Genomic DNA, 25,431 nt, shown 5'->3' on the forward strand with positions numbered 1-25,431 from the left:
CCTAAGACTAATGTCACGTTCTTCCCCCACTGCTCTTCCCCTTGCTCTTTGAGACAGGGTGTTTCACAGGTCCTAGCTCTCGCAGACTGAGTCCAGGGGGACCTGTTTGTCCCCAGGCACAGTCCCAGAACTGGATTACAATTGTCTGAGAGCACCTGCCTCTTGTTTTAATTTGGGTGCTGAGGGTCTGAACTGCTCACAGTGAAAGGCTAAATAAAAAGAAAGGCAATAGTGGGTAACTTTCCTCGAAACCCTGCCAAAGTATGCCACTAAGCAAGAGAGTTAGTGCAAGAGGTTTGTTTACTGGGGGAGTGGGTGAGTGAAGGGCCCTGTCGGAGTGGGGACTTGAGGGAGGCAGACAGGCAAGAGGGAGAAGAGAAACAAGAGGGAAAAGAGGCAAGAGAGCAAAAGGAGAGACAAAGACAAGAGACAGTGCAGAGCGCGAGCTGGCCCCGGCAGACACCTTTACAGGGTGCCCACGTGGAAAGGCTTCTGGCGAGAGGTGATGATGTCACTGCTTTGGTGGCAGAGGCAGGCAGCTGCTGTGGCCGTAGAAACTCACACACAAGGTCCTTATTCTTGCAAGGCAAGGCACTTTATTGTCTGAGCTGTGTCCTCAGCCTCGTTTACAATCTTTTCTTTTGAAGAAACGGTATATAAAGTTTATAGTGTAAACTAATGTTTACGGTACGGGGTCCCTCCCCTCCCCCTAGTCTTTTATTTTGTAAGTTAAAATGCTTTTACGGGAAACACGTGCTGTAGAGGAATCCCAACGAAATCTCGGGTCTGGGTAAAAACGTGAGGAATGAAGAATGTCTTTGGTATTAGGAATAGTATTTATTTTAAGCCCCTCCCCATGTGTCTTGCATGGTGTTTTTCCTTTATCATTGGCTGCAGAACTCTCAATAGGATTCATTAAGGGATTTGCCAAGGTTCACGTTTGGAGGTTTTCTGACAGTGAAGTGCAAAGCAAACGTCTGTGGGGTCGGATTGCCACCTAGGGCGAACCCGAACGCAAGGGTGACAACTCCATGTTTGTTTTCAGGAAGGGCTCTGAGGAGCAGACGACAGCCCTGTGCACCTGGAGCTAGGCTGCGCATCAAAGGGCCTATCCCGCCTTCCCCTGAGCCCGCAGTGCTCCCGAGGCAGGATCCACTCAGATGTCTTTAATAAGGCGTGATAGAAATACCTTGAAAAAACAAAACCCAGCAGCGCGAGGCTGGGGGATTTAACTAACTGCTCGGACTCTCAGCCCGAGAGGAAGGACACAGACAACCCCGTAGTGACAACAGCAGGGGAGACGGGGGAAAGTTTGGGGCGCGGCGCCCGCGGGCTTCTGCCGGGCTCCATTTCCAATCGGACCCGGCGGGGCAGCGAGCGAGCGCGGTCCCCTTGCTCCTGCGTGACAGCACCGGACGCTTCGGCTCGGCGGCCGGGTGAGCTTCGTCCTCCTCCCAGACCGCCGCTCCCGGCCCGCAGCCACCGCCGGCCCGGGGCACTCCGCGGGAGGGCGCGGGACCGGGAGCACGACGCGGAGTCTGGGCGGCCGAGATAAGCCGGGTGGGGACGCCGGACGCTCCGGAGCGGGCGCACCGGACGCGCCACGGGGCCCGACCAATCACCAGCGCCGGCGATGATTCAAAAGGTTGAGGGACCAATGGGGGCTCAGGGAGGCCTTGCCGGGGGCGGGACCTCGGGGGCGCGAGAGCGCGGCCGAGTGTGTCGCGCGCGGAACCGCCGCGGGCTGCTGGGAGACCGTCCCGGAGTGGCTGGAGTTGCGTTCCCGCCGGAGCGCGGCCGGGTGAGCGCCGGCGCGGGGCCCCGCCGCGTGTGGAGGGAGGGTCCCCCGGGAGGCTGGCGAGGCTGGGGCGGCGCGGGCCGGAAGCAGAGCGCGGGTTTCGAATTGCGGACTCCCCCCCTCTCCCCCTTGGGTCGCGCGCGTTGGGAACTACCGGCGGCCGGGGCCGTGCTGGTAGGGGCGTCCCGGCCCTCGGAGGGCGGGCGGCCTTCGGGGAGGAGCTAACCGCCTCCCGGAGGCGAAGCCTCGGCTCCCGAAGCGCCCTCCCGCCTTTCCAGGCCTCGTGAGTGCTCCTGCGCGGTGACAGCCGGCCTCGCGCCTCCTGCGGCTTCGAGGGCCCCATAGTGCGCGCTCGGGTGGCGGGCGCCGGCTCCGGGGCCCTTGAGGTGACGACGGGCTGGCCGCGAGTCACCCTGCCGTTGCGCCCGCTCGCTCGCCCGCTTGCGAGCCGCTCGCCCGCTGTGCCAAGCCCAGGTGCACAAGCGCGTGTAGATCTGGGGCTGCAGAGAGAGAGAGAGCGCGGCCTGGGGCACCCGGTCCAGAGGGGCCGACGATAAGTTCGGTTTAGTTTCCGAGCGTTGTTGCCTGGGGAGGAGGAAGGAGAGCGCGAATGAGTAGGACTAAAAGATAAATGTACCTTTGGGTATTAAGGGAAAAGGGCACTCTCGATGGCTCTGCGGGGGAAGGGACACAGATCCTGCGAACGGGTTCCCGCTTGCGTTTTGCCCAGCCGGCCTGTAGCGGCTGCTCAGGTGTTCAAGGGGAGCTGTCAGACACCGTTTGAGCTTTCTCTTTTTCTGCCACGTTAAATGAATCTGGAAAAGTGGCGAAGTGATTACAGACCCTTGTAACTCTCGCGAGCAAAGGAGCAGTCCAGAGCCAAATGACACCCAAGTAGCAAGAATCTGGCCTAACAGAAAGATGCCCGAGGATCACTGTTTTTTTGCTGTACTCTCTGTGCTGACTTGGCTGAAACACCCCTTTAAGAAAGGGAAGCCTGTCTGCATATCTTCACTAGTTATTTGGGTGCATAAGGACACACACACAAGTGTCTGGAGTCCCCTTGTCCTATTTTGTATAAGTCTCTCCTGCCGTGCATGCAGTATTTTGGGATGCCATCACATAGTTTCCACTGACTTTGTATGGGTCTTGTGCAAAGTGGCGTGCACGTCATGTTGCTAGTCCCATCCTTTCTTGTAAGGCTAGGTTGCTCTTCACCTACCATATGAAATATCACCATCAAGTCTCAGTTCTTCTTCTTCTTCTTCTTCTTCTTCTTCTTCTTCTTCTTCTTCTTCTTCTTCTTCCTCCTCCTCCTCCTCCTCCTCCTCCTCCTCCTCCTCCTCCTCCTCCTCCTCTTCCTCCTCCACCTCCACCTTTTTTTTTTTTTTTTTGGTTTTTCGAGACAGGGTTTCTCTGTGGCTTTGGAGGCTGTCCTGGAACTAGCTCTTGTAGACCAGCTCTGTGGTCTTGAACTCACAGAGATCCTCTGCCTCCCGAGTGCTGGGATTAAAGGCGTGTTAAACCACCATCTGGCAGTTCTTTTTATTTTTGGTTTGTTTGTTTTTTCGTTTTTATTTTGTTCGTTTTGAGACAAGATCTCTTTGTAGTCCTGGAGCACACTGTAGACTAGGCAGACCTCCAACTCTCAGAGATGTGGCTGCCTCTGCTTCCGCCTCCTGAATGTTGGGATGTTGGGATTAAAGCCAAGTCTCAGTTCTTAATTCCCCCCCCAATCAAATTTCTGACTCTTTGACATTATAGACACACTTTTTGAAAAAAATTAAGGCTCAAATATCTACTAGGTGCCTTGATTTATGTATCCCAAGGTATTGTACTTAATAGGTAATAGTTTTTTTTTTTTTTTGACATTGACTTGTGTTCGTTGTTGCACAGATGTAGTTAGTAGGTGTCTGAAAGATGCAGTAGAGAAATAGCGATGAGTCTAGGGCCATACCATCCTAATCCTCCAGATCTCATTGATCTCAGAAGATAAGTAGGATGGGCCTGGATAGTACTTGGATGGGATAGAGGACAGTGAGTGCTTCAGTGGTCCAGTGTGAATCTGTCCGAGGACCCTTTAAAGATACAGGTGGTCTGGAAGCCCCAAAGTGCTCATATTTCTGGTTTTTGAAGTGTTGTTTGAGACCGGAGTGACATCTTCATAGAGGAAGACTTTGTGGCTTTCTCAAACTTTGGATGACTAGAGTAGGAAGCTCTAATGCTAGTGATTGGTTGATTTGGGGAGGTCTGGGAAGGAAGATGGGGCACCAGAGAAGGAAGTCCAGTGCATTTCCTTCCTCTTTGTCCAGGGAGGCTTGGCCCTCAAGTGTAGAAATCAACAAAGCTTGATGTTGTCACCTTCCTTTGTTTGTGCCCTTCCTCCTCGTGCAGAAGTGGGGCATTTCCCTCCTGTTTCCCAAGGTCCCCTCAGGTAATCTTTTGCCAGTCTAGTTTCATTCCCAGAGCTTCTGGGCTCTTTCCTCTTCCAAGTCCAAACATATTCATTACCCCAGAGATGCTATCGCACATGTTAGGGAGACTGAGGTAGTCTCTGTAATGTACCTCTAATGACCACATAAGCACTTGTGTTTACTTTCATCTGTTGTCTGTCTAAACAAATGAAGCTTGTGAAGCTTTTTTTCTCAGGTGATTAACAGTGAAGAAATGTATTTAGAAAGACTTTCTTGGGAGTGGCATATAATACAACTTTCTCCTTAATTCCACAGTCTGCAAGAGTCCTTATGTGTTGCTCTTGGATTGCATAACCAGCTCTTGGCAGGAGTGTCTTTATGTGCTTGGGTGATACATGGAGAATTGCTTAGCTGGTGACATCTGTAGCTGAGCGTGTCTTTTTTTGCTGCTTGCTCCACCATTTGGTATCAAGGGCATTGGCCAGAAGCACTGGTTTTATCCTGTGACTCTGAATCTGCTAGTCAGAGAGGAAAAACACAACTACCTCAGAGCTAGGAGCACAGCCATCATTTGATATTCCTAAAAGGATGGCAGAGCTGCCTCATGGAAATGACACTGCTTGACGGTTATAGTTTTTTTAAGTGTATATAAGGCTTCATGGGCTTAAATTTGAAATAGTGGCAAAGGATGCTACAACTGGAGTAGCTTTAGGCTTGTAGGCTTGGAGTAGCTTGTCAGCTGTAGGCTTGTGAGGCGAACTTGGATGAAGGCCCGGTACGTGTTGGCCAACCACCCACCCACCTAGGCCAACATGTTACTCTGTATGCACTTGGGATTTGAATGCAGACTTTCTGAAGTAAACCTCAAATATGTTATTCTTTATGGACTTGAAGTCCTTCCTGTTGGTAGATTATAGTAATGCTAACTGTACATTTTTAATTTTCTTGGTTTGTCTCATGGTTTATCATTTTTCCATAAAGTAGCTTGTTAAAAATATAATTAAGTGCATTTTAAAGCTTTTTAAAGATGACAAAGATTTACAAATTAAAATTCCCTTTTTGAGATGTGCCCTGAGTTTTGGTTACTGCAGGTGAGTAGCATTTTGAGTAATAGGGTTTTGATGCCTGTTATGTTGTCAAAGTTAATTCTCAGAATCACCTCATGTATCCCAAATGAAGTAAAATGACTCAAAGAATAGTCTGTGTTGTCCTGCTATTCCCTCATCTATATTTGTGAACTTAGACAAAACATTAACTTTAAGCTCAAGTTTTGTCATCTATAAAATAAAGAGCCGTGCACACTTTCCTTGGCCAGTTAACAGATCTAGAAAGTTGTGTTTAAGGAAACAACCTAGTCCAAAACAATAAGTAGTAAATATTGACTGGATTTTTTTTCTTTAAAATTGTACAGACTAATTTTAGAAAATGCCAAGTAGGAAGTTTGCTGAAGGTGAAGTGGTCAGAGGTCGGTGGCCTGGGAGCTCCCTTTATTATGAAGTAGAAATTCTCAGCTATGACAACAAGTCCCAGCTGTACACTGTAAAATACAAAGATGGAACTGAACTGGAGCTGAAGGAGAGCGATGTCAAGGTGAGTGTACCTTAGGCTTGCACTAGGATGGAGGGCTACAGGCACATGCCAACCTCTGGCTTTGGAGCTCTGGGGCTCAGGGAATGTGTGAGGTATGGGTGCAGATCCCAACAAGCTCATACCCTTGGGTCTGACCCCTTCTGGGAGTGTTTGCTGTAAGTGCTGTTTGACAGGGTGGGACAGGCCCTGGTTTAGGGATTTTTTAAAATTTTTTTTTATTTTTATTTTTATTTTTTTTTTAGCACTGTTTCCTTGAGTTGAGCTCTAGGACAAATGGGAAAACAGGTGTAGGGATGGCAGCATACCAAAGGCTAGTGGATGATCAGACACAGTCAAGTACCAGAGAGGTGGATGGCTGGGGACAGTAGAGGGGTCCACAGGAGGCAGATTGGGGGATTTTTTTTTTAATAGCCATGTACAGGGCTTGAGTTTCTTTTCTGTGTGTGTGTGTTTTTTTCCCCCAAGACAGGGTCTCGTGTAGCCTTGGCTGTCTTGGAACTTGCTTTGTAGACCAGGCTGGCCCTGAATTCAGAGCCCTGACTGCCTCTGCCTCCTGAGCGCAGAGATTAAAGGTGTGCACTACTGTCTCTTGGCAGGGCTTGAGTTTCTTCCCCACCCTGGTGATTTAATCAGAGTGATGTTTCTAGGTTTGATGTCAGCTCACAGCTTCCTTCCCAGCCTATCTGTCGAGGGCCTAGGTTTTATATAATAGCCCATGGCATACAAATACTTACATAAAATCCATAAAAATTGATTTGTGGAAAAATATTTTAAAGCTGCAGAGTTTTAGTTGTATTCTACAGGTGTGAAATTACTTAGTCAAAATGTTCTACTGAGAACTTTGCAGTTTTGTATCTGGGTGGTGCTGGTGCACTCCTTTAATCCTAGCATTTAGGAGGCAGAGGCAGGCAGGTCTCTGTGAATTCAAGGCCAGCCTGGTCTACAGAGTCAGTTCCAGGACAGCCAAGGCTACACAAAGAACCCTGTCTCAAAAAAAGAACATTTTGGGTTTTGGACCTTGTGACCTGTCAGTAACTAATGGTTATTGACTGTTAGTGGGTCACACATACCCCATGTGCTCTAGAAAATGTCTTAGGCTTCATGGCTCAAAGGTTTCTGTACCTTAGGGGCAGGGCAGCTCCAGGCAGTATGGCATGTGCCTTCTCTTTTGATGCCGTTAGCACTCATTTAAGATACGTAGATGCCATCCTTACCTGAGGGCCACATACACAAAACAGCATCTGAATGGGGCTCAGGGTTTGCCTTGCTCAAGTCTGTATCCCTGGAAACGAGGAAGGAGTGGTTGCAGTGATCAGAGCAGAGTGCAGCGGAGCCAAGGTTTCAGAGTGACTCTGTAGGGCTGCTTACCTTTTGAAAAATTGGTTGCATGCTAATTAGCATGTCTTACATGTCAGTTTTAGTCATTATCAATTAGAAGTCTTTCTTGTGTTACTGGGAATATATACAACTAGTGGGGTAGACACTGACTCCAGGGAAATACCTTCCAAGCCAGCAGAGGAGGGGCAGCACTGTTTGTTTCTTCCCTAGGAGCTAGAATCATTGCAGCGATCCCCTCTGGTTGTGTGTGATCAGTTCTCATGGATTAGACCCTGTGAGTCCCTTTATGTTTAGGATGGATGGCAGCAGATAGTGGCCCTTACTGACATCTTCTAGCTTAGCTCTGCCACTGGATGCTAGTGTTCTGAAAACATCTGTTGCTTCTCCCTTCCTAGCCTTTAAAATCCTTTAAGCAAAGGAAAGGTGGCTCAACTTCCAGCTCTCCTTCAAGACGCCGCAGCAGTCGCTCAAGGTCACGCTCCCGATCCCCTGGCAGAGCACCAAAAGGTTCCAGAAGATCTGCCTCTGCTTCCCACCAGGCTGACATTAAGGAAAAGGAAACACGGAGGGAAATTTTGCAAGTTAAATTGACTCCGCTTGTATTGGTACTTGTTTCATCTATAACTGCATTGGCTTCCCCCTTTATATAATGCGTATTCAGATTACTCGCACTTTTGTTATTGAGACAACAAATCCAAGGGACTAGCCAATGTTTGAAGAAACATAGTTCTTTTGAATGCCTAAGAAAAATGTTTTTATACCTTTAATCTTTTATTTTCTGTGTGTGTGTGTGTGTGTGTGTGTGTGTGTGTGTGTGTGTGTAGTATGTGTATGGGCACGCATGTAGAGCTAGAGGACAACTTTGTGTAGTTAGTTCTCTTTGTCCACCCTTATCTGAGTTACAGGGATCAAACGCAGACCATTGGGCAGGAAGGCAGGCATTGCAGCTACAGAGTCATGTCACTAGGAGTGCTGTTTGTATGTCTTTAAAAGATGTTTACATTGCCACAGACATAACTTGTAGGCCATGAAATGAGACAACTATGCTATGGGGAGGTTCTCGCTCTCCTAATTGGCATCTTTATGGTGGATCACCTTTGCTTTTAGAAATGGTGTTTTCAGTGGATTGACTTTCATGGTGCCTGTGTGGCACCTGGAGACACCTAGCGCAGGGAAGGTTTTTGTTCTGTGTTTTTAAGTTTTTTTGTTTTTTTTTCTCCAAGACAGGATAGCTCAGGCTGGCCATGAACTTGATATAATCCTTCTGCCTCAGTCCCCTCAGTGCTGAGATCATAGGGTGAGCTACCACACTTGGCAGATGAATATTTTAGAGCAGTGGTTCTCAACTTTCCCAATGCTGTGACCCTTTAACACAGTTCCTCATGTGTGGTTCCCAACCATAAAATTATTTTGCTGCTACTTCATAACTGTAGATTTGCTACTGTTATGAATCATAATGGTAAATATTTTTGGAGAGAGGTTTGCCAAAGGTGCCAGAGGTGTCTCGTGTTTTCTTCTTGGCTCAGTAGTGCTTTAGTTTGTTAACAGTTTACAGAGGAGTGAAGAGACGTTGCAACCATTATCTTAAAAAGCTCTTGCAAACTAAATCTCTTCTCGTTTTGGTAAGAAACTGAGGCTGAGTGGAGAGGGATGTGTAGGAAGGAAAAACTTAAGGGTAAATGTCAGGTAGCATAAAATTCCAGTGCCTGTTGCTGCCTGTTTAGGGTCACTGAAGGTTTTTGCCTCATTTTTTTTTTTTCTAGCTTATGAATGAATTTGCCAGTTTTGACTTAACCCGACTTTCATAGAACTGTTACAATAATTGACAGTGAAATTATTGAAACATTTAGTATGAGAGTGTTTGAAAGATGGAAAAGTTTGTTCCAAAACCTGGCATGGTGTTGTACAACTGTAATCCCAGTACTCAGACAGGAGGGTGAGGCTGGAGGATTGCCACAAGTTTGAGGCTAGCCCAAGCTATGCAGTGAGTTTAAGGTTGGCTGGTTACATCATGAGGCTCTTTATCTAAAGACTAGAACAGTGTACACTGTAAGAGCTGACCTTGGACAACCAGGGAAGTCTAGTTGAGTTCATCTCTTGACTCTTAGCTTGTCTCTGCTTCATTTCCAGTAGTAACTTGTTATCATTGTGATCCTTTTAGTCAGTAACAGTTCTGATTATGATGCTTTCATATCCCATTTAGAAGCCATTTGGAAACAGCATCAATGTATACAACGGGGAGCCTGAACACACAGAGAAGAATGACATATCTCGTAAAAACAAGCAGGTAACAAAGTGCTGTCGTTCATCTGGGGCACTTCCTTTCCTTTTCCTTCCCCTTCCCCTTCCTTTCCCTTCCTGTCCCTCTCACTCTGGAGTTACATTAGTTCTTGCTCTGTCCTTAAGGCTGCATGTGTTTTAACAAATTTATTCTTGTATGTCCCCAGCTGTGTAGAGATGCTGAGTTAGCAGCATTTGCAATTGTTGTAACCTTAGATAGTTAATACTTTTTTCTTTAAACTAGGAAAAAGTCATTTTGTCACCAGAAGGCAGTTTCATAGCTACACAGTACAGCCTTCGTCCAAGAAGAGAAGAGGTCACGGTTAAAGAAATAGAGTCCAAGGAACAAAAGCGTCTTCCCAAAGTACCTGCACCTTTGGAAACCTTTCAAGTGACCACTCCGCAGAGGAAGAGCTTGGAGTTTGGAGGAGTACCTGGTAGGTGTTAAACCCCATCAGGGAGGAAGGGCACGGAGTTGCTCTCACATGCTCAGGGAAGGTCTCTGCAGAGAAGGAACAGGATATGAAAGCCTGAGCTGGGAGCTTTGGCAGCAGAGTAGGAAGGACGCTGATATGGCTGTCTGTTAGGTCTTGAGTTTGGAATTGTAAAGGAGTGGTGATGCGAGTTTGCCCTGGGGAAGGTGCAGGAAGGGTAGTGGTGGTCCTGTGGTGACGGGTGCAGATGGCAGGGCCTGGCTTGCATTCGTAGCAGGAACAAGCTGCGGATGAAGCGTCCCGCTGCCCTCCCCCGCCTGCTAGGCAGAGTGAATGAGCTGCCCAGGGAGTGCAGTGTGCAGAGCCAGCCTGTGGGTTAGTGAGCACATGAAGCTGGTGAGAGAAAGCAAGCTCAGGACCTCAACCAAACAGTCTACAGTCTGCTTGGCTTACCTGCGCTGCTAGTTGGTCTGACACAGATGGTGTCTGGCATCTCCCAAAATCTATACATGTGTAAAACCTCTCTCCAAAAATATATAAAGTCTAGTAAGGTTACAGGGCTCGTTTTCAGGCTTGAGTATAGTGGCTACTCCTCTATAGAGTTCAAGGCCAGTTTGAGTTACACAGTAAGTTCAAGGCTAATGGAGGCTATGTAACAAGATTCCGTTTCCTCTCCTCACAAAGAGTAGACCAACCATTATTTGGTGTCTGGCTCTTAGCAGTTGCTCTTTGGGAGACTGGAGTTGAATGTCTTTGAGTCAGGTCTCTGAGGTGAACTCATGCTTTCATCACTTACCCAAGGTTGTATGTTGTATGTTGTATGCCCATTGGAGGTGACAAGTAGAGACAGTTTATAAAGTTACTACATTTTATTACTATCTTGTGTGGTGGTGGTGGTGGGGGGGAGAGCACGTGCTAATGCTGTAGTGTTCATATAGAGGTCAGGGTTAGCTCTTCCACATGAAAATCCTGGGGTTTGTGAGGATTTTGTGGCAAATGCCCTTACTGCTGAACCATTTCCTCAGCCTGAGATAGGGACAGTTTTTGCTTGCCTACATTGTTTGTTATGTGCACCACACATGTGCTTGGTGCCCAGGGAGGTCACAAGAGAACATCTGCTCACAGATGTTTGTGAGCCTCCATGGGTGCTGGGAACTGAATTCAGGTCCTCTGAGAGCAAGTGCTTTTAACTGCTGAGCTCTCTCGTCAGCCCCTAGATGACAAGGCTTTGATGATACCTTATAGATTGTTTTCAAACAGCTGACCTAGTGTTGCCCTAAATGTAAAAATATATAAATAAATGAACAGCCCACATGGCTTAAAAGACTAAGCAAGCTGCCTGGAGTTTGAGTGTGACTGGACTGCTTGTTTGCAGGTGCATCGCTCATCATGCTCGGCCTGCCTGCCTGCCTCTTCCTGCTGCTGTTGCAGTGCAGGCAGAAGGACCCCAGCCTGCTGAGTTTCCCTCCTCCTCTGCCAGCTTTGGGTGAACTGTGGGAAGCCAGAGTGTGTGGCATCTACCTCCTCTGGTTTTTCATTCAAGCTCTCTTTTACCTTCTGCCAATTGGGAAGGTAAGGTTTTGGGGTTTGTAAATTTTTTTTGAGATATGGTTCTTGCTGTGTAGTCTTGGCCGACCTGAACTCACCAGGTAGACCAGGCTGGCCTTGAATTCACAGAGATGTCTGCCTCTGCCTCCACAGTGCTGGGATTAAGGCCATCCTGGTTGAAGGCAAGGTTTTGCTGAAGGGCATGGTATCGTGAAACTTGTCTGATTCTTTGCTATTAGTTACATTTATAGCAGTTTCAAAGTTAGAAGCTGTCGGTCATACACTGGAGCTGTTATTTCTGTGCCCTTCAACTTACTAAGCATAACTTTAAAAATACAATTTACATATCTTGTCTAATTTCCTGTGTTTACTTTTCTTGTATTTCCAATAGAATACCTGGATCATGGTTTGAGGGTGACACCCATAATAGCAGAGAAATGACGGTGGCAAGAGAGTGAGGTGCTGGTCATTGTATCCACCCAGCTTTCTTTCCTCTTTTTCTTAAAATTATTTCATCATGTTGTGTGTGGGGTGTTCTGGCTGCAAGTATATGTATGCACCGTGTGTGTAAGTACTCTGAGGCCAGCATCAGTTCCCCTAGGACTGGAGTCAGATGGTTGTGAGCTACCCTGTGGGTGCTGGAATCACTCATTGCCTGGGTCCTCTGCAAGAGCAGCTGGTGTCCTCAGTCCCTGAGCCGTTGTTCCAGCTCCTCTCCTTTCTTCAGTCTGGGAACCCAGCCCATGAAAAACTTCCTCACGGCTGTGCCTAGAGGTTTGCTTAGATCTTGTTAGGTTGACATTCAGTGTTTCGATCACAAACTTTATTCCAAACAATCCAAACAGAGAAGAGTAAGCTCAATGTTTGATGGCAGCTTATCTCTTTGGTAGAGGCAGCTGGGCAAAAGAACACCTCCTCAGTGTGTTCACTTCAGGTATACCATCTTACATCATTGTCTTTTGAGCTCCGTGGATTAAAAAAAAAGAAACAAAATACAGATTACAGTTTGTTTCCAGTTTTGAGCCTCAGACATCTGGCAAGAACACGGAGTCCTTTTCAGACTCATGCATTATCTTCCCTCCCTCCTGCTGCTGTGTAGTCTTTCATTTGTGTACCTTTCCTGAGAGAGAGAGATGTTCAGAGAGCATGAGCTGCCCTCAACAGTACATAATTTATTCAGACCTTATTCTTAGGAGACTGCAGCTTTGCCAGATGGAAGTTCTGTTAGGAGCGTGGAGCTGTGGAGTGTCACTGGAACTGGCTGTCTAGGCCTTCCTGTAATGATGGACCTAACGTCATTCTTATTGTAGTGCTCTGTTCAGATTCGGATTAATTTATTGTGAGGCTTATGTAAGCTAGATAACATTTATTTGGAAAATTAGTTTTGTGGCTAAAAATCTTGCATACATACAAACTAAAGTGATATAGATAGATAGATAGATAGATAGATAGATAGATAGATAGATAGATAGATGATAGGTAGGTAAGTAATGGGTGAGTGTCAGACAGACTCAAGGTTGAGAAGTCCTCTATCTGTATTATCAGACTAAGGCCTGACAAGACACCTACAGTTGAGAAGAATCACTTGGGGTTTTGCCAGACCTGTGATCTCAGGTTTTACATTTCTATCCTGGGTTCCTTTTCCATAGCAAATGAATAGATGCTGGCAGATGATGCTGTCTTAGTGTTGGGCAGTGTAAAGTGAACAGCTCATTTTTGAGTAGCTACTTGAGGGTATATGTGGCTGCCCATTTACTCAGACAGCATTTACACCCTCTTGGTCGTCCCTGTGCCGTGTGCAGTGGGTTTTGCCATGGTGGTTCCCTCTTGGGAAGCATGCTCACGGTCCTTTGCTGGAGAGTACCACTCAGCATAGTAGAGGAACATGTGTAAACAGTGAAACAAGTCGGTGTATGCATGGTGTTGGCAGCACACTATCCCACTGAAAAGAACCTTTGCTCTTCATGGTAAACTGTTGTTTACATATACACGCTTACTATGGCTGGGTTCCCTGTGTGAGAGTGAGCGTGCACATTTCTTTTTGAGGTTTGTGTGACTTCATACATTCTAATCCCATTTTCCTGCAGCCTCCCTCTCCCCCTTTAAATAAAAATTAAATATAAGAGGAAGGGCCAAATGCAGGTAATGGACACAGTTATGAAAGAGGATATAAAGCTAATTGCTTTCTGGTTCCAATCTGGCATGGATTTTTCTGGGTTTGAGGATAGGTAGTACATAACTATATTCCATATTGAAAGTGTAAAGATTAACATGAGCTCCACAGCTTCCCTTCTCAATGGACTCTAACCATGGACGTTCACTGAGTTGTAGAGTCTGTGGGTTTTGTTAATTTCTCTGTGCGATATTTTTTATTGTTTTTACTTATTTTTAAGAGAACCTTACAAATATGAGACTGGTTTGTCAGTGATGGGAAGCCAGTGGAGAGTTTTGAGCACACTGAATCTTGCTCTGTGCATGGGAGGGTGTGGTGTAAGGGTGGTTATGGTGGTAGTCCTTCTCACTGAGAAATTAACTAGTTACATATGTTTAAGGTAAATGCCTGACAGTGGGGTTGCTTTATCAAGGGCTTGACATTCATTATATACTACTGTATTTCTTACTGTGAGATACTTAACTTTCTTGGGTATAGTGAAATTCAAGAGTTTGAAGAGATCAAATACTTAAATATGTATAATATGTAAGCAAGGTGATAATGTGCTTTAATTTTTAAATTAAAGTTTAATATGTTTTCTTTTAAGGTTGTAGAAGGAACACCTCTTGTTGATGGAAGAAGACTCAAGTACAGACTAAATGGTGATTTCCTTAAATACTCAATGACTAACTTTTATAGTTTTTAAACTGTTGGTGTTGATTCACTGGATGTTAAAAAGGAGGTTATCTTTTAGTAGTTTGAACTTGTGGATAAGTTAACTCATTCATAGCTAATATGAAAAATGCTGAATGAACCGAATAGTTACTCTTAGTTTCTAGCTCTCTTTGCTTTCTACTTTATTTGAGATGGGGCTTCAGGTGTTACACAGGCTAGCCTGGAATTCACTTTGTGGTACAGACTAGCCACTGTGCGTCAGCTTCCTGAATACTGGCGTCAGTTGTGTGCCACTGGCCTGCTTAGTTTCATTTCTTTTTTAAGATTTTTATTGTGTTGTGTATGAGTGTTTGCCTGCATGTGTGGATGTATGTACACCACATTTTGTACCTGGTGCCCACTGGAGTCAGAAGAGGGTGTCAGATCTCCTGAAACTGGAGTTACTAACCATTTTGAGCAGCCATGTAGGTGCTGGAAAACCAATGTGGTTTCCTAGGTTGAAAAGAGCAGCCATTGCTCTCATCTTTTGTTATTTTTTTAATTAAATACTTATTTTTGCATGCACACGTGTATGCGAGCATCTGAGTTTGTTGTAGGTGCTGTTTTAAGTCAGAGTTTCTATTGCTGTGAAGAGACACCGTGACCACGGCAACTCTTATAAAGGAAAACATTTAGCTTCAGAGGTTTAGTCCATTATCATGGTGGGAAGCAAGGCAGCAGGAAGGCAGACATGGTCCTGGAGAGGTAGCTCAGAGTTCTGCATCTTGATCTGAAGGCAACAGGAAGTGAGCTGTGTCCCACACTGGGCATATCATGGGCATGGTACCTCAAAGTCCACCCTCACAGTGACACACTTCCTCCAACAAGGCCACACCTCCTAATAGTGCCACTCCGTGTTGGGGGCCATAATTATTGAAATCACCACATGCACCGTGTGTGGGAGCTGTTGGAGGCTAGAAGTGTTGAATTCTCCTACACTGGAGTCACAGGATGTTGTCAGCTACTGTGTAGTGCTGGGAACTGAACCTGTGTCCTTTGAAAGAGCAGTGTGTGCTCTTAACTGCTGAGCCACGCCTCCAGTGCCCAACACGTACTTTTAACCACAGAGTGATCTCTCCAGCATGTTTTATTTTTCTTTTTCCTGTTCATTCTTTTTGTTTGTGTGACAGGGTTTCAATGGTTAGCTCTGGCTGTCCTGGAACTCAGTTTTATAGACTAGCCGACCTTGAACTCAGAGATCCATCTGCCTCTCTCAAGTACTGGATTAAAGGCGTGTGCTACCACCGCCTTTAATTTTCTTAATAACATTTAACATCTGCTGGGCAGTGGTGCCACACACCTTTAATCCCAGGACTGGGGAGGCAGAGGTAGAGTTCAAGGCCAGCCTGGTCTACAAAGTGAGTTCTAGTACAACTAAGACTGTTGCACAGAGAAACTCCATCTCAAAACAAAACCCCAAAAAACCATCAACAAAAGAAATAGCACTTATCATTCATTAAATATTTTTCTAGGATTTTACCATCCTGAGCATTCCTGGGGCTCTAGAGGGGAACCCCCCCCCCCACCTCTGAGCCACTCCTGTCCTTGAGTGCTTGGCTCCACTTTTGTCAACCCTTTGCCTGAAAGCTGCATCTTTACCTATGCTTTTTACATCATAAAGCTGTAATTATTAGTGCTTCTTAATTAAGAGGAAGCTGTAAGGAAGGGTGTAGAAATCTACTGTTAACTGAAAAAGCCAGGAGAAAGCTTTGGGGCCGACAGTTGTGCCTTTCCCATCAGGGTTTTTCCTGGTAGGATGTAGTTGTGGGCTAGGTTGTATTTATTATACACTTGACACTAGGAAGATGATGTGGGCACTTACTGAATGCCCGCTCAGTGTTGGTGCATTCACGTGGAGTGGGGAAGGGACCACTTGGAGTTTGCTTGACAGATGGTGACCCTTTGGTCTAGGCGTCTCCATGGTCAGCACATGTGTTAGGGCTCAGTATAGCTTTACCCACTGAAGACTTTGATAAAGTGCCATTAATGTGATTTTAAGAAATCTATGTGGTAGTTATCTTAAATGAATTTCCATTTTACCTGATTAGGTAGAGTGATTTCATTTTCTGTCAGAATCTTCTGGCAAATGCTCCTCAGTTTAGGACTGCTTACGTCCGTGTAAGTGCATCGTGTCTTGGCTGTGCCTTAAGTTGCAGATGTGCCTTGTGCAGCTGGCCGCCAGTGTCCTAGCCTAGCAGCAGAGACCACTGCAGAGCCTCTGCTATCACTCTTATCATGTAGCTTACTGCACTGCCCCAGCACCAGGAGAGGACATTGTGTGGTATGTTGTAGTCTGGATCCAAATTTGAGTGTGGCTCTGCATGTGTCTTGCTTTTTGTACTGTGCATGCTACAGTGGAAACTTCCCAAGTTGAACCATAGTACTCAAGAAATGGTATGAATAAATTTTAATGTTTGGCTTTCTTCTTTTGTAATTTCGGGTAGTACTTGTTTACTGGCTCGCCTAGCACTCTTACGTGAATTCATTCTGCAGGATTCCAGAAGGGAAGCAGAAGTGTTTTCAGGGCTGCCTGCCTTTAAGTGTCAAGTTGCAAGCCATCCTAGCCAGCTCTGTGCCAGAGCATAGACTGTGTTTGCTGGTGCTGGCCAGCTTGTTGTTTTTGCTCAGCTTCTTGCTGATGGAGCCTGTCTCAGGATCTTTCATGTGCCCTGTCTCTTGCTATCTGTGTCTGGGCAGAAGTGGGTTTTCACATAGCTCTTGGTGTCTTGGGTTTTCCGAGCCCTGTTTTGTCTCCATTGAGGGTGTAGTCTGTTGAGAGCCAAGCACCAAACCTGGGCACTCAATCTTTGTAAGAACGTCCCTCCTCTGTTTATTTTTGCTTCTGATATTTGATTTCTTTATGGGATTTTACCACTAAGGAAATTCCTAAGAAATTTTGAGTAGTTATTTTGCATAGACTATAGAGTGAAAAAGCAACTGTATTGATCACGTCATAAATTTTATGAGGGGTAAAAGTTATTCCTTGGAGTAAACTTGATATGTAGAAAACATGAGTTTAGATAGCAAATTTGTGGTGACCCTCTTAATTTATCAAACCTTAGAAATCTTCTCATTAGTGACCATGGCTTTTCTGTGTGTGAATTGTAATAATATAATTTGATGACTTCATCTGGAACACACCTCAGCACTTCAGCTTTTGCAAGAAAAATGATTTCTTTAACCAAAAGGCAAAATTGCTCTTACCACCACACATTCCATACACTCTCACACACACTCATACTCTCACACATACACACACACACACACACTCTTTCTCTCTCGCTCTCTCTCTCTCTCTCTCTCTCTCTCTCTCTCTCTCCCTCTCCCCCCCCCTCTGTTGGTCAGCACCAGTGGCCTGGCCTATGGATCCTCTTGGGGGTTTCACTCTGCCTATGCATGAGTGTCCATGTGCTGGGATTACAAATATGAGTGATCACACTTGGTTTTCTCAGGGTTTGTTGTGGCCTCTGCTGTGAAGGTTGAGTATCTTCATATCCATTTTCTAGGTGACAGAATATGACTCAAATCTTTATATCATTACTGACTAGTGAATGCCAACATAAATATTAATAATTTTATACCTACTAAGACCATTCTTCTATTAGGTAGTGGCATTAGACTTGAAATTCTGTGCTTGCCAGTCTCTGTTGGGAGCTAGTTATTTGACTTTGGACTCTTGACAGTTTGTAGTGCATTTTGAGATTCTTTTCAGTTTAATGTTTTTTTTTTTGGGTTTTTCAAGACAGGGTTTCTCCGTGGCTTTGGGGGCTGTCCTGGAATTAGCTCTTGTAGACCAGGCTGGTCTCAAACTCCCAGAGATCTGCCTGCTTCTGCCTCCCGAGTGCTGGGACTAAAGAGGCATACGCCACCACCATCTGGTGTTAACAGTAATTTCTATACCCTTTCTTTCAGCTGTCCTTTAACAGTAGGTAATGATGGTTCGTAGTACAAAAGAATGTTAGCATTTTGAAAGACCATACAAGAACTGTAGTATTTACATTAAAGATTGCACCTTAAGGACATTGCATATTTCTGACTATAATCTGGATAATGACATTAAGACTTAAACATAAAAACACTATATTGACTAGTAGCTCCTTGTGCCCAGGAGGCTAAGGTGTGTGGGTATGTGTTTTGAGCCCAGGAATTCAAGGCTAGTTTGGGTACTTTTTTTTTTTTTTTTAAACAAAAACAAATGTGAGCCCTAGGGTGATATTAATTAACTTCTCTCTCTTTTTAAGGATTCAACGCTTTTGTCCTGACATCTGCCATCGTGGGAACATCTCTCTTCTGGGGCATAGAGCTGTGTTATGTGTATACTCACTTCCTTCAGTTCGCACTTGCAGCCACTGTGTTTTCAGTGGTCTTGAGTGTTTATCTCTATGCTCGATCTTTGAAGGCCCCTAGGGATGAGCTGTCACCTGCCAGTTCTGGTGAGCAGTTATAGCTTGTTAATTTTTAGTTATTAGAGGACTAAAAACCTTTAGCAGCATGTTATTTTATTATCTGTCTGTCTGTCTATCTATCTATTTTAGTCAAGTAGTAAATCCCTTAAAAGAGCAAAAAACAAAACCAGGGTGAAAGTTGTTTGGTTTTGACCTAAGATTTTTTTTTTTTTTTAAAGTTTCCCTTTAGTCCAAGCACTTGGTAGGCAGAGGCAGGAAGATTTTTCTGAATTTGAGGCCAGCCTGATCTCAGTAAATAGTTCCAGGCAAGCCAGAGCTACATAGTGAGACCTTTTCTCAAAAAAACAAAACAAAACAAAAAACAAAAAAAACAGAGCCAGGTGGTGTTGGAACTCACTTTTGATTCCAGCACTTGGGAGGCAGAGACAGGCAGATCTATGTGAGTCTGAGGCCAGCCTGGTCTACAAAGTGTGTTCCACGATAGCCAGGGCTATTACAGAGAGACCTGTGACCAACCAAAACCAAAACCAAACCACCCTCCAGTTTCTTAGAGTTGGGGAATCTGGTCACAGGAGCCCTCAGGTGTTTCCCAAGTCCTGTCCTTTGCTTCTTCTCCTTCCGCAGTCTCTTCAAGAGCAGATTGGACCTAGTGATGGGGAACAGTTGGATTTAAAGACTTGTGACTGGCTAAACAATTTTCCCTTCTAGGAAATGCTGTCTACGATTTCTTCATTGGCCGTGAGTTAAACCCTCGAATTGGTGTTTTTGACCTCAAATACTTTTGTGAATTGCGTCCTGGATTGATTGGATGGGTATGTCTTTTATTTTTGTTTGTTTTTGGTTTTTCGAGACAGGGTTTCTCTGCTGCTTTGGAGGCTTTTCTGGAACTAGTTCTTATAGACCAGGCTGACCTCAAACTCACAGGGATCCACCTGCCTCTGCCTCCCAAGTGCTGGGATTAAGGGAGTGCACCACTACTGCCCAACCTGATCAGTCATTATGACCGTCCTTTAATTTGGGTTATTCCACTGTGTTTTCATGATGAGAGTGAGGCTACATGTGTCAGCAAGAGTAGCATAGAGTGACCCGAGGCAGGGTTGAGGTGTCCTGTTTACTGATGGCTATGGGGTGGTGTACCCTGGGCTTCTTAGCCATGCTTGTCCCTGGGAGTGCATTTGAGACCATCGTCTTCCTCTTTTTCTAGGTGGTTGTTAACTTGGTGATGCTTTTGGCTGAAATGAAAGTACAGGAACGTGGTACCCCATCTTTGGCAATGGTCTTGGTTAACAGTTTCCAGCTCTTGTATGTGGTGGATGCCCTCTGGAATGAGGTAAAAAAATTATTATTATTATTATTATTATTTTGGGGGTCCTAGTAGTCCTTGCTGGCTGAACATGTGATTTTCCTGTCTCAGCCTCTCAAGTTGGGGTTACAGGAGTGCACTTCTGTGCCTGCATGGGATAGTTTTAAGAGCTGAGTTCTTGGAGGCCATGAAGTCAAGCAGCTTTGAGAGGTAGTTTTCCTCTGTGGAGCCTGAGCTGCGTACTTACATCCAGTGTGAGGCTGACACAGCTGTGTCTGGCTTGTGTTGGTCATGATCTTGTGGCTCAATGGGGGCTGCACAAGAACACTGGTAGGTGTGTCAACAGCTGTTTAGAAGCGACTCCTGTTAGCATCCTAAAGAAAAACTCGGGTGTGTGTGTCACATACATGGGAGGGCCAGAGGCCTGGCTCAGTGCTACTCTTGGGACCCTGTTGTTTTAGAGTGAGGGGTCTCACTGGCCTGATTGAGCAGCAGGCTCCAGGACTCGCCTGTGCTGGTATTACAAGTGCACACCGCCTCATTTTTAGTGTCGATTCTGGGGATTGAATTTGGACCTTCATGCATACACAGCACACACTTTACTTAGCGTTCTTCCCAGCTGCTTAACGTGATATCAACAGGAGGCTTGGAGTTGGGGAGTATCTGTCTGTCCTCAGTGTCTCAGCTAGATTATAAAGAAGGGAGTGACTTTAATTTTTTCAGCACCTGGCAGCTGCTTGTAATTTTGCGTGCAGATCTGCTACTTTAGGAAACCGAGAACGCTTGTGCAGCTGCACCTGCTTTGGAGAGTCTGCCTTGTGAACTGAGGCCCCTAGAGCATGAGCAGGGCTTAGGGTCTTAATTGGTCCCAGGCTTCCTGACACTTGTTCCTCACACTGACTGATTTTGGTCACAGTATCGTTCTTATTTGTCATATTCCCTGGGCTCCCCCGTCACCTTTTTCTTTGTCTTGGATCCTCATATCAGATCATATCCCCCAGAGATGCTATGTGGAATCATCCTTCTGACATCCAGGGTTGTAAGCCTTAGGGCCTAGATTTGTGACCTGACTTTATTCCATGATGATCTGGAGTGGATGCCCCTGGAGGTACTACTTTTTTCTTTAGCCCAGACCTAGTTTTTCGATAACTAGCTAGTTGTATTACTTCAGGGGCAGGTACCAGAGTTTCCGGCACTCAGATGTGCTTGTGAGCCTGGCCTTCAGGCATCTTGGTCTAGAGATACCTAGTGAACCATGTGTTCCTGCTAACAAACTGAGCATGAGTGTGACACCTGATTGGTTTACCATGTTGTCAGCCAGCTTGCTGCTCTTGTGGACCATGCATTGGAGAGTTCAGATGATCCAGATTTGGTTGGTAGTTGTACTGTTTTTCTACACACTTTGAACCCATAACTTCTTGCTAGGCACTGTGGCATGTACACCTGACGAAAGAGAGGCTTACTGTGCAATAGAGAGCATAAGTGGACAAGTAGAGTGACCAGTGGCTTTCTGGGATGCAGCATGCTGACATCTGTGCAGGACTGGCCAGGTGCAGGGTTAGGAAGGCTGCAGGAAGTTGAGGTCAGGGAGGCCCTGGGCAAGGACAAAAGCCTTCTTGGGGTTTAGATGTCTGTTACTGCAGGAGTTGAGGGTGAGGAGGGGGCTGGAGAGGTGGGACATGTGACTTAGGCCAGAGCAACTGAACTCCTGCCTTTCAACATTTTGGTGTGCCTTCTCTTAACATACTTGGTCATAAATTAGCACTTGGCTTAAATCCTGTAAACATAAGATGGTTCTTATTTCTTCCCATTGTAGGAAGCGCTGCTGACCACCATGGACATCATCCACGATGGCTTTGGCTTCATGCTGGCCTTTGGGGACTTGGTGTGGGTCCCATTCACCTACAGCCTTCAGGCCTTCTACCTGGTCAGCCATCCCCATGACTTGTCCTGGCCCTTGGCTTCTGTCATCATTGCTCTGAAACGTGAGTGCTAGCCTCTCTTCAGTCTGAGGCACTGTGCCTACTGTTTTCCGGTTGTTGTCTGTCACACCCCATCTTACCTGATCACGGGTGTGAAATAATTTATGATGGATAAGTACTGAGAAAATTCTGAAGTTTGCAGAGAATGGAAGACTTGCTGGCTCCACTAGCACTACTTTCAGTAGAAGATTTTACTTTTAAGTTTAAGCAATTGAACTTAAATAAATTGAATTGCTTTAGGAACAATTTGTCTTTCAAATGCCTGGATTTTCTAGAGGCTGAAAAATGAGACTGGTCTTCTTACAACTTTGGGTTTCCCTGTAGAAACGATACCAGCTGCTGTGTCCTGAGGTGCTCACGCACTGGACTAAGGAGCACATATGGCAAGGGAGCCAGTTTTTGAGGAATGTCAACTTGTACTTCCTGGAGGATGTGGCTTTAATCTGAGGCTCAGTGGGTTAGGATGGGATGGGAGAAGTCAAGTCAGCACAGGTGAGGGGTGGGTGGGTGGGTGGGACAGAGGGAGAGGTCAGTTTGGCTGCTGAGAGGTCTTCCAGGTCAGGTGGTTTTCCTTTAGTCCTTCGTGATTATTCACACGAGAGGTGGATGGGAAAACCAGCTCTGAACTTCCGACAGAGCGAGTTTAGGACACTAAGTATCTTCTTGAGGGAAGAGGAAATCCAAGCACTTGGTTAAAGTGAAGATGTCCTTTCTCCATTGTTTGCTTATGCCTGTCACTGGCACTCAAGTGGACATTGGGATTTGTTATTGGGATTGTAGTGCCAGGTCATGGCCTGTGGAGATGTGAATAAACCTGTCCAGGCTGAGGGGCTTCACACAGAAGTGCAGACACTGGTTACGAGGAAGTGTCTGAGCGTAGCCTGCAGTCAGTGGCCCCTGCTGCCGTGTCAGATCCTGGTCTCTGTGGACATGGATGGCTTGGCTGTGTTAGTTTTTCCTTCAAGATGGATGATGAGTTAAGATTTCAGAAGAGTTCACTGGCATTCAGGGCGTGGATGTTTATTAAGTTCCAGATGATTTTAGATGTAATTCACACCTAAATTACTAACAGGAAATATTTTAAAATTTCAGTTTGTGGCTATGTAATCTTTCGTTGTGCAAACTCACAGAAAAATGCATTCCGGAAGAATCCCACTGATCCAAAGCTTGCACGTAAGGGTTTCTTTAACAAATTTATTGATATATTTATACGTGTCGGTTTCTATGGCTCATTTTTTAGAGGTCATTAAGAGGTTTTTGTTTTGACACAGATTTAAAGACCATTCATACGTCCACGGGTAAGAGTCTGCTTGTCTCTGGATGGTGGGGCTTTGTTCGCCATCCCAATTACTTGGGTGACCTCATCATGGCGCTGGCATGGTCCCTCCCATGTGGTAAGTAAGCATCTCAGTGCTAACTTGATCACTCTATGTCATTGGTTGGGGTGAGCACACCTGCCTGCTGTGGGCTCCAGGACCTTGGTGTCTATTAGTTGCTGTCTAGTTTCTGAGGGTATTGGGAATAAGAAGACTTTATGGAACAGTTAGTTTGTGATTTGGCATACCTTAATCAGAAAACTAGATCTTCCTTTGGGCACTTGACGGAAATGAGGAGAAATCATGGAATGGAAATAAAAACATTGAGTGGCTGCTGTTGTCGCCTACAGGCTTTAACCACCTCCTGCCTTACTTCTATGTCATCTACTTCACTGCGTTGCTTGTCCACCGCGAAGCCCGTGATGAGCACCAGTGCAAGAGGAAATACGGCCTGGCCTGGGAGAAGTACTGCCAACGAGTGCCCTACCGCATACTCCCCTATGTTTACTGACCCCACAGGTCAGATGACTCACAAAAACAAGAAGTCCAGACGAACTAATTGTTGATGCACTGACAAGAGCTCTTAAGTTTGTTCTTTGAGTCAGGACCATAGAGCCAAATAGTGAACCTTTTAATGTAGTTGTATAGCAGTTAATGTAAGCGGAAATACAAAGGTGGTAGAATTTGCTTGTTAATAGGAAAGTTTTAATCCCTAAAAATCTGAAGTCTCATTTTCAATTTTTTTGCCATTTGGTTTTTCATAAGTGAAAACCCTTAAAGCACATCTATGCTTCATAGTACTTAAAGAGACATAATGAAAATTCTGTCTCTAAATATATGTCCACAAACCCCAGCCCAGTATTGGTGGTATATGTGAAGAGTAAGCAGATCCTTAAGCAGGGCCTGCTTAAGGGTGACCATTTAGAGCAGTGGCTTGACCTCAGCCTTTAAAAGTGCATTTGGAAATGTAAATACATAGCTTACTTTTATGTAATATATGGTGACTTGTGATTTTTCTGTACAGTTTGTCAATGTGAGATAATTGTCAGGAACTAAGTAGTTTTTTTTTTTTGACAAAAACATTTTCAGTGTTTTAAATTAAGTGTGTGTAAAGTAATGTGAATTTAAAAGTGTAAAGCAATTAGAATTCATTTAAAGTTAAAACATAGGAAAGTTATTTTTCTTTATCCAAAGTTTGTGAATTTGGCTTTGCTACCTCAATTTGCAGGTGTGTTTGCCTTTATAAACTGTTGCAAATAGAAAAAAAAAGTATATTTTTGGAGTAACAGCACTATTTAAACATTTTTACATACATTGGTATTAGAAAAATTGCCATTTCAGGCTACTATTTTTATATATTTTTTGACTTAAAATTCAACAGTGTTTTTGCTACTGTTAAGGTCATACAGTTTATACTATTTTGTATCATTTATGTCTTCAGAACTCCCTAAAAAGGAGTTCTACCTGAAACAACTTTAAGGAGCTAGTTGAAACTTTGTTTTTTGTCTCAGTTTAATAGATGTAATAAGCTGGTTGTAGCCATTCAATTCTAGTGAGGTTGATTAGTTTCATAGTAACTGTCCTGGAGCAGGACAGGTGGCAAATTCTCTAGACTTTTATATTCAAAGCTATACATGGTCCTCAGCATCTTAAACACAAAGATGTAATTATAGTGTGTACATTTGGGTTTCGATTACACATATATGAGCCAGATGCAAATGTTCATTCTGCTCTGCAGCTTAGAGTGTATGTAAAGTAGCTTATATTAATGTGATCATGAAGTTGACACTCTCCATTCTGTAATTTTTAGACTCTGTTTTTATGAAATTGTCATTGTTTTACAGAACTAAGGTCTTCAAGCAGGTGTTTTTCTATTTTGCTTTTCTCCTGGTATCAGAAAGTGGTATTGGCATGTATGTGCTGGACTTAACAAGGGAATTTTGGGTAAGATGAAAGATGTTGGGTTCTCTGCCCGCTAGTGAGAAGAGTCTGAGATAGGATAATGCGCCAGTGTCTGGGTGTCAGGTCCAAGTTGTTTTTAAATTGATGTTTAGCAAGCTTTGTAGTAAAATTTTAGTTGAAAATAAAGAGTTGCTTTGATCACTTTAGAGCCTCCTTTTTGCCTGCAGATCTCTAGGGTTACATAGCAGCCCATG

General features: G+C 45.0%; 1 protein-coding gene across 3 annotated transcripts; it reads left to right on the forward strand.

Annotated features, from left to right (window-relative positions):
• The first annotated feature begins 1,679 nt into the window (after nt 1–1,679).
• On the forward strand, nt 1,680–25,383 carry Lbr (lamin B receptor). Of its 3 annotated transcripts, none has more exons than XM_027418802.2 (14): nt 1,680–1,801; nt 5,624–5,802; nt 7,536–7,745; nt 9,344–9,427; nt 9,665–9,857; nt 11,230–11,426; nt 14,162–14,216; nt 18,510–18,701; nt 19,383–19,486; nt 19,879–20,004; nt 21,794–21,962; nt 23,052–23,132; nt 23,231–23,353; nt 23,626–23,786. In XM_027418802.2, the coding sequence occupies exons 2-14, from the start codon at nt 5,638–5,640 to the stop codon at nt 23,784–23,786; spliced, it is 1,860 nt and encodes a 619-aa protein (XP_027274603.1). In that variant the 5' UTR covers nt 1,680–1,801; nt 5,624–5,637. The 3 variants fall into 3 exon arrangements, with proteins under 3 accessions (XP_027274603.1, XP_027274604.1, XP_027274605.1); XM_027418803.2 differs by lacking the exon at nt 1,680–1,801 and adding an exon at nt 2,248–2,272; XM_027418804.2 differs by lacking the exon at nt 1,680–1,801 and having other exon boundaries at nt 5,638–5,802; nt 23,626–25,383.
• The last annotated feature ends 48 nt before the right edge of the window (nt 25,384–25,431 follow it).

Source organism: Cricetulus griseus, chromosome 5 (assembly GCF_003668045.3).
Source record: "Cricetulus griseus strain 17A/GY chromosome 5, alternate assembly CriGri-PICRH-1.0, whole genome shotgun sequence".
Lineage (NCBI taxonomy): Eukaryota > Metazoa > Chordata > Mammalia > Rodentia > Cricetidae > Cricetulus > Cricetulus griseus.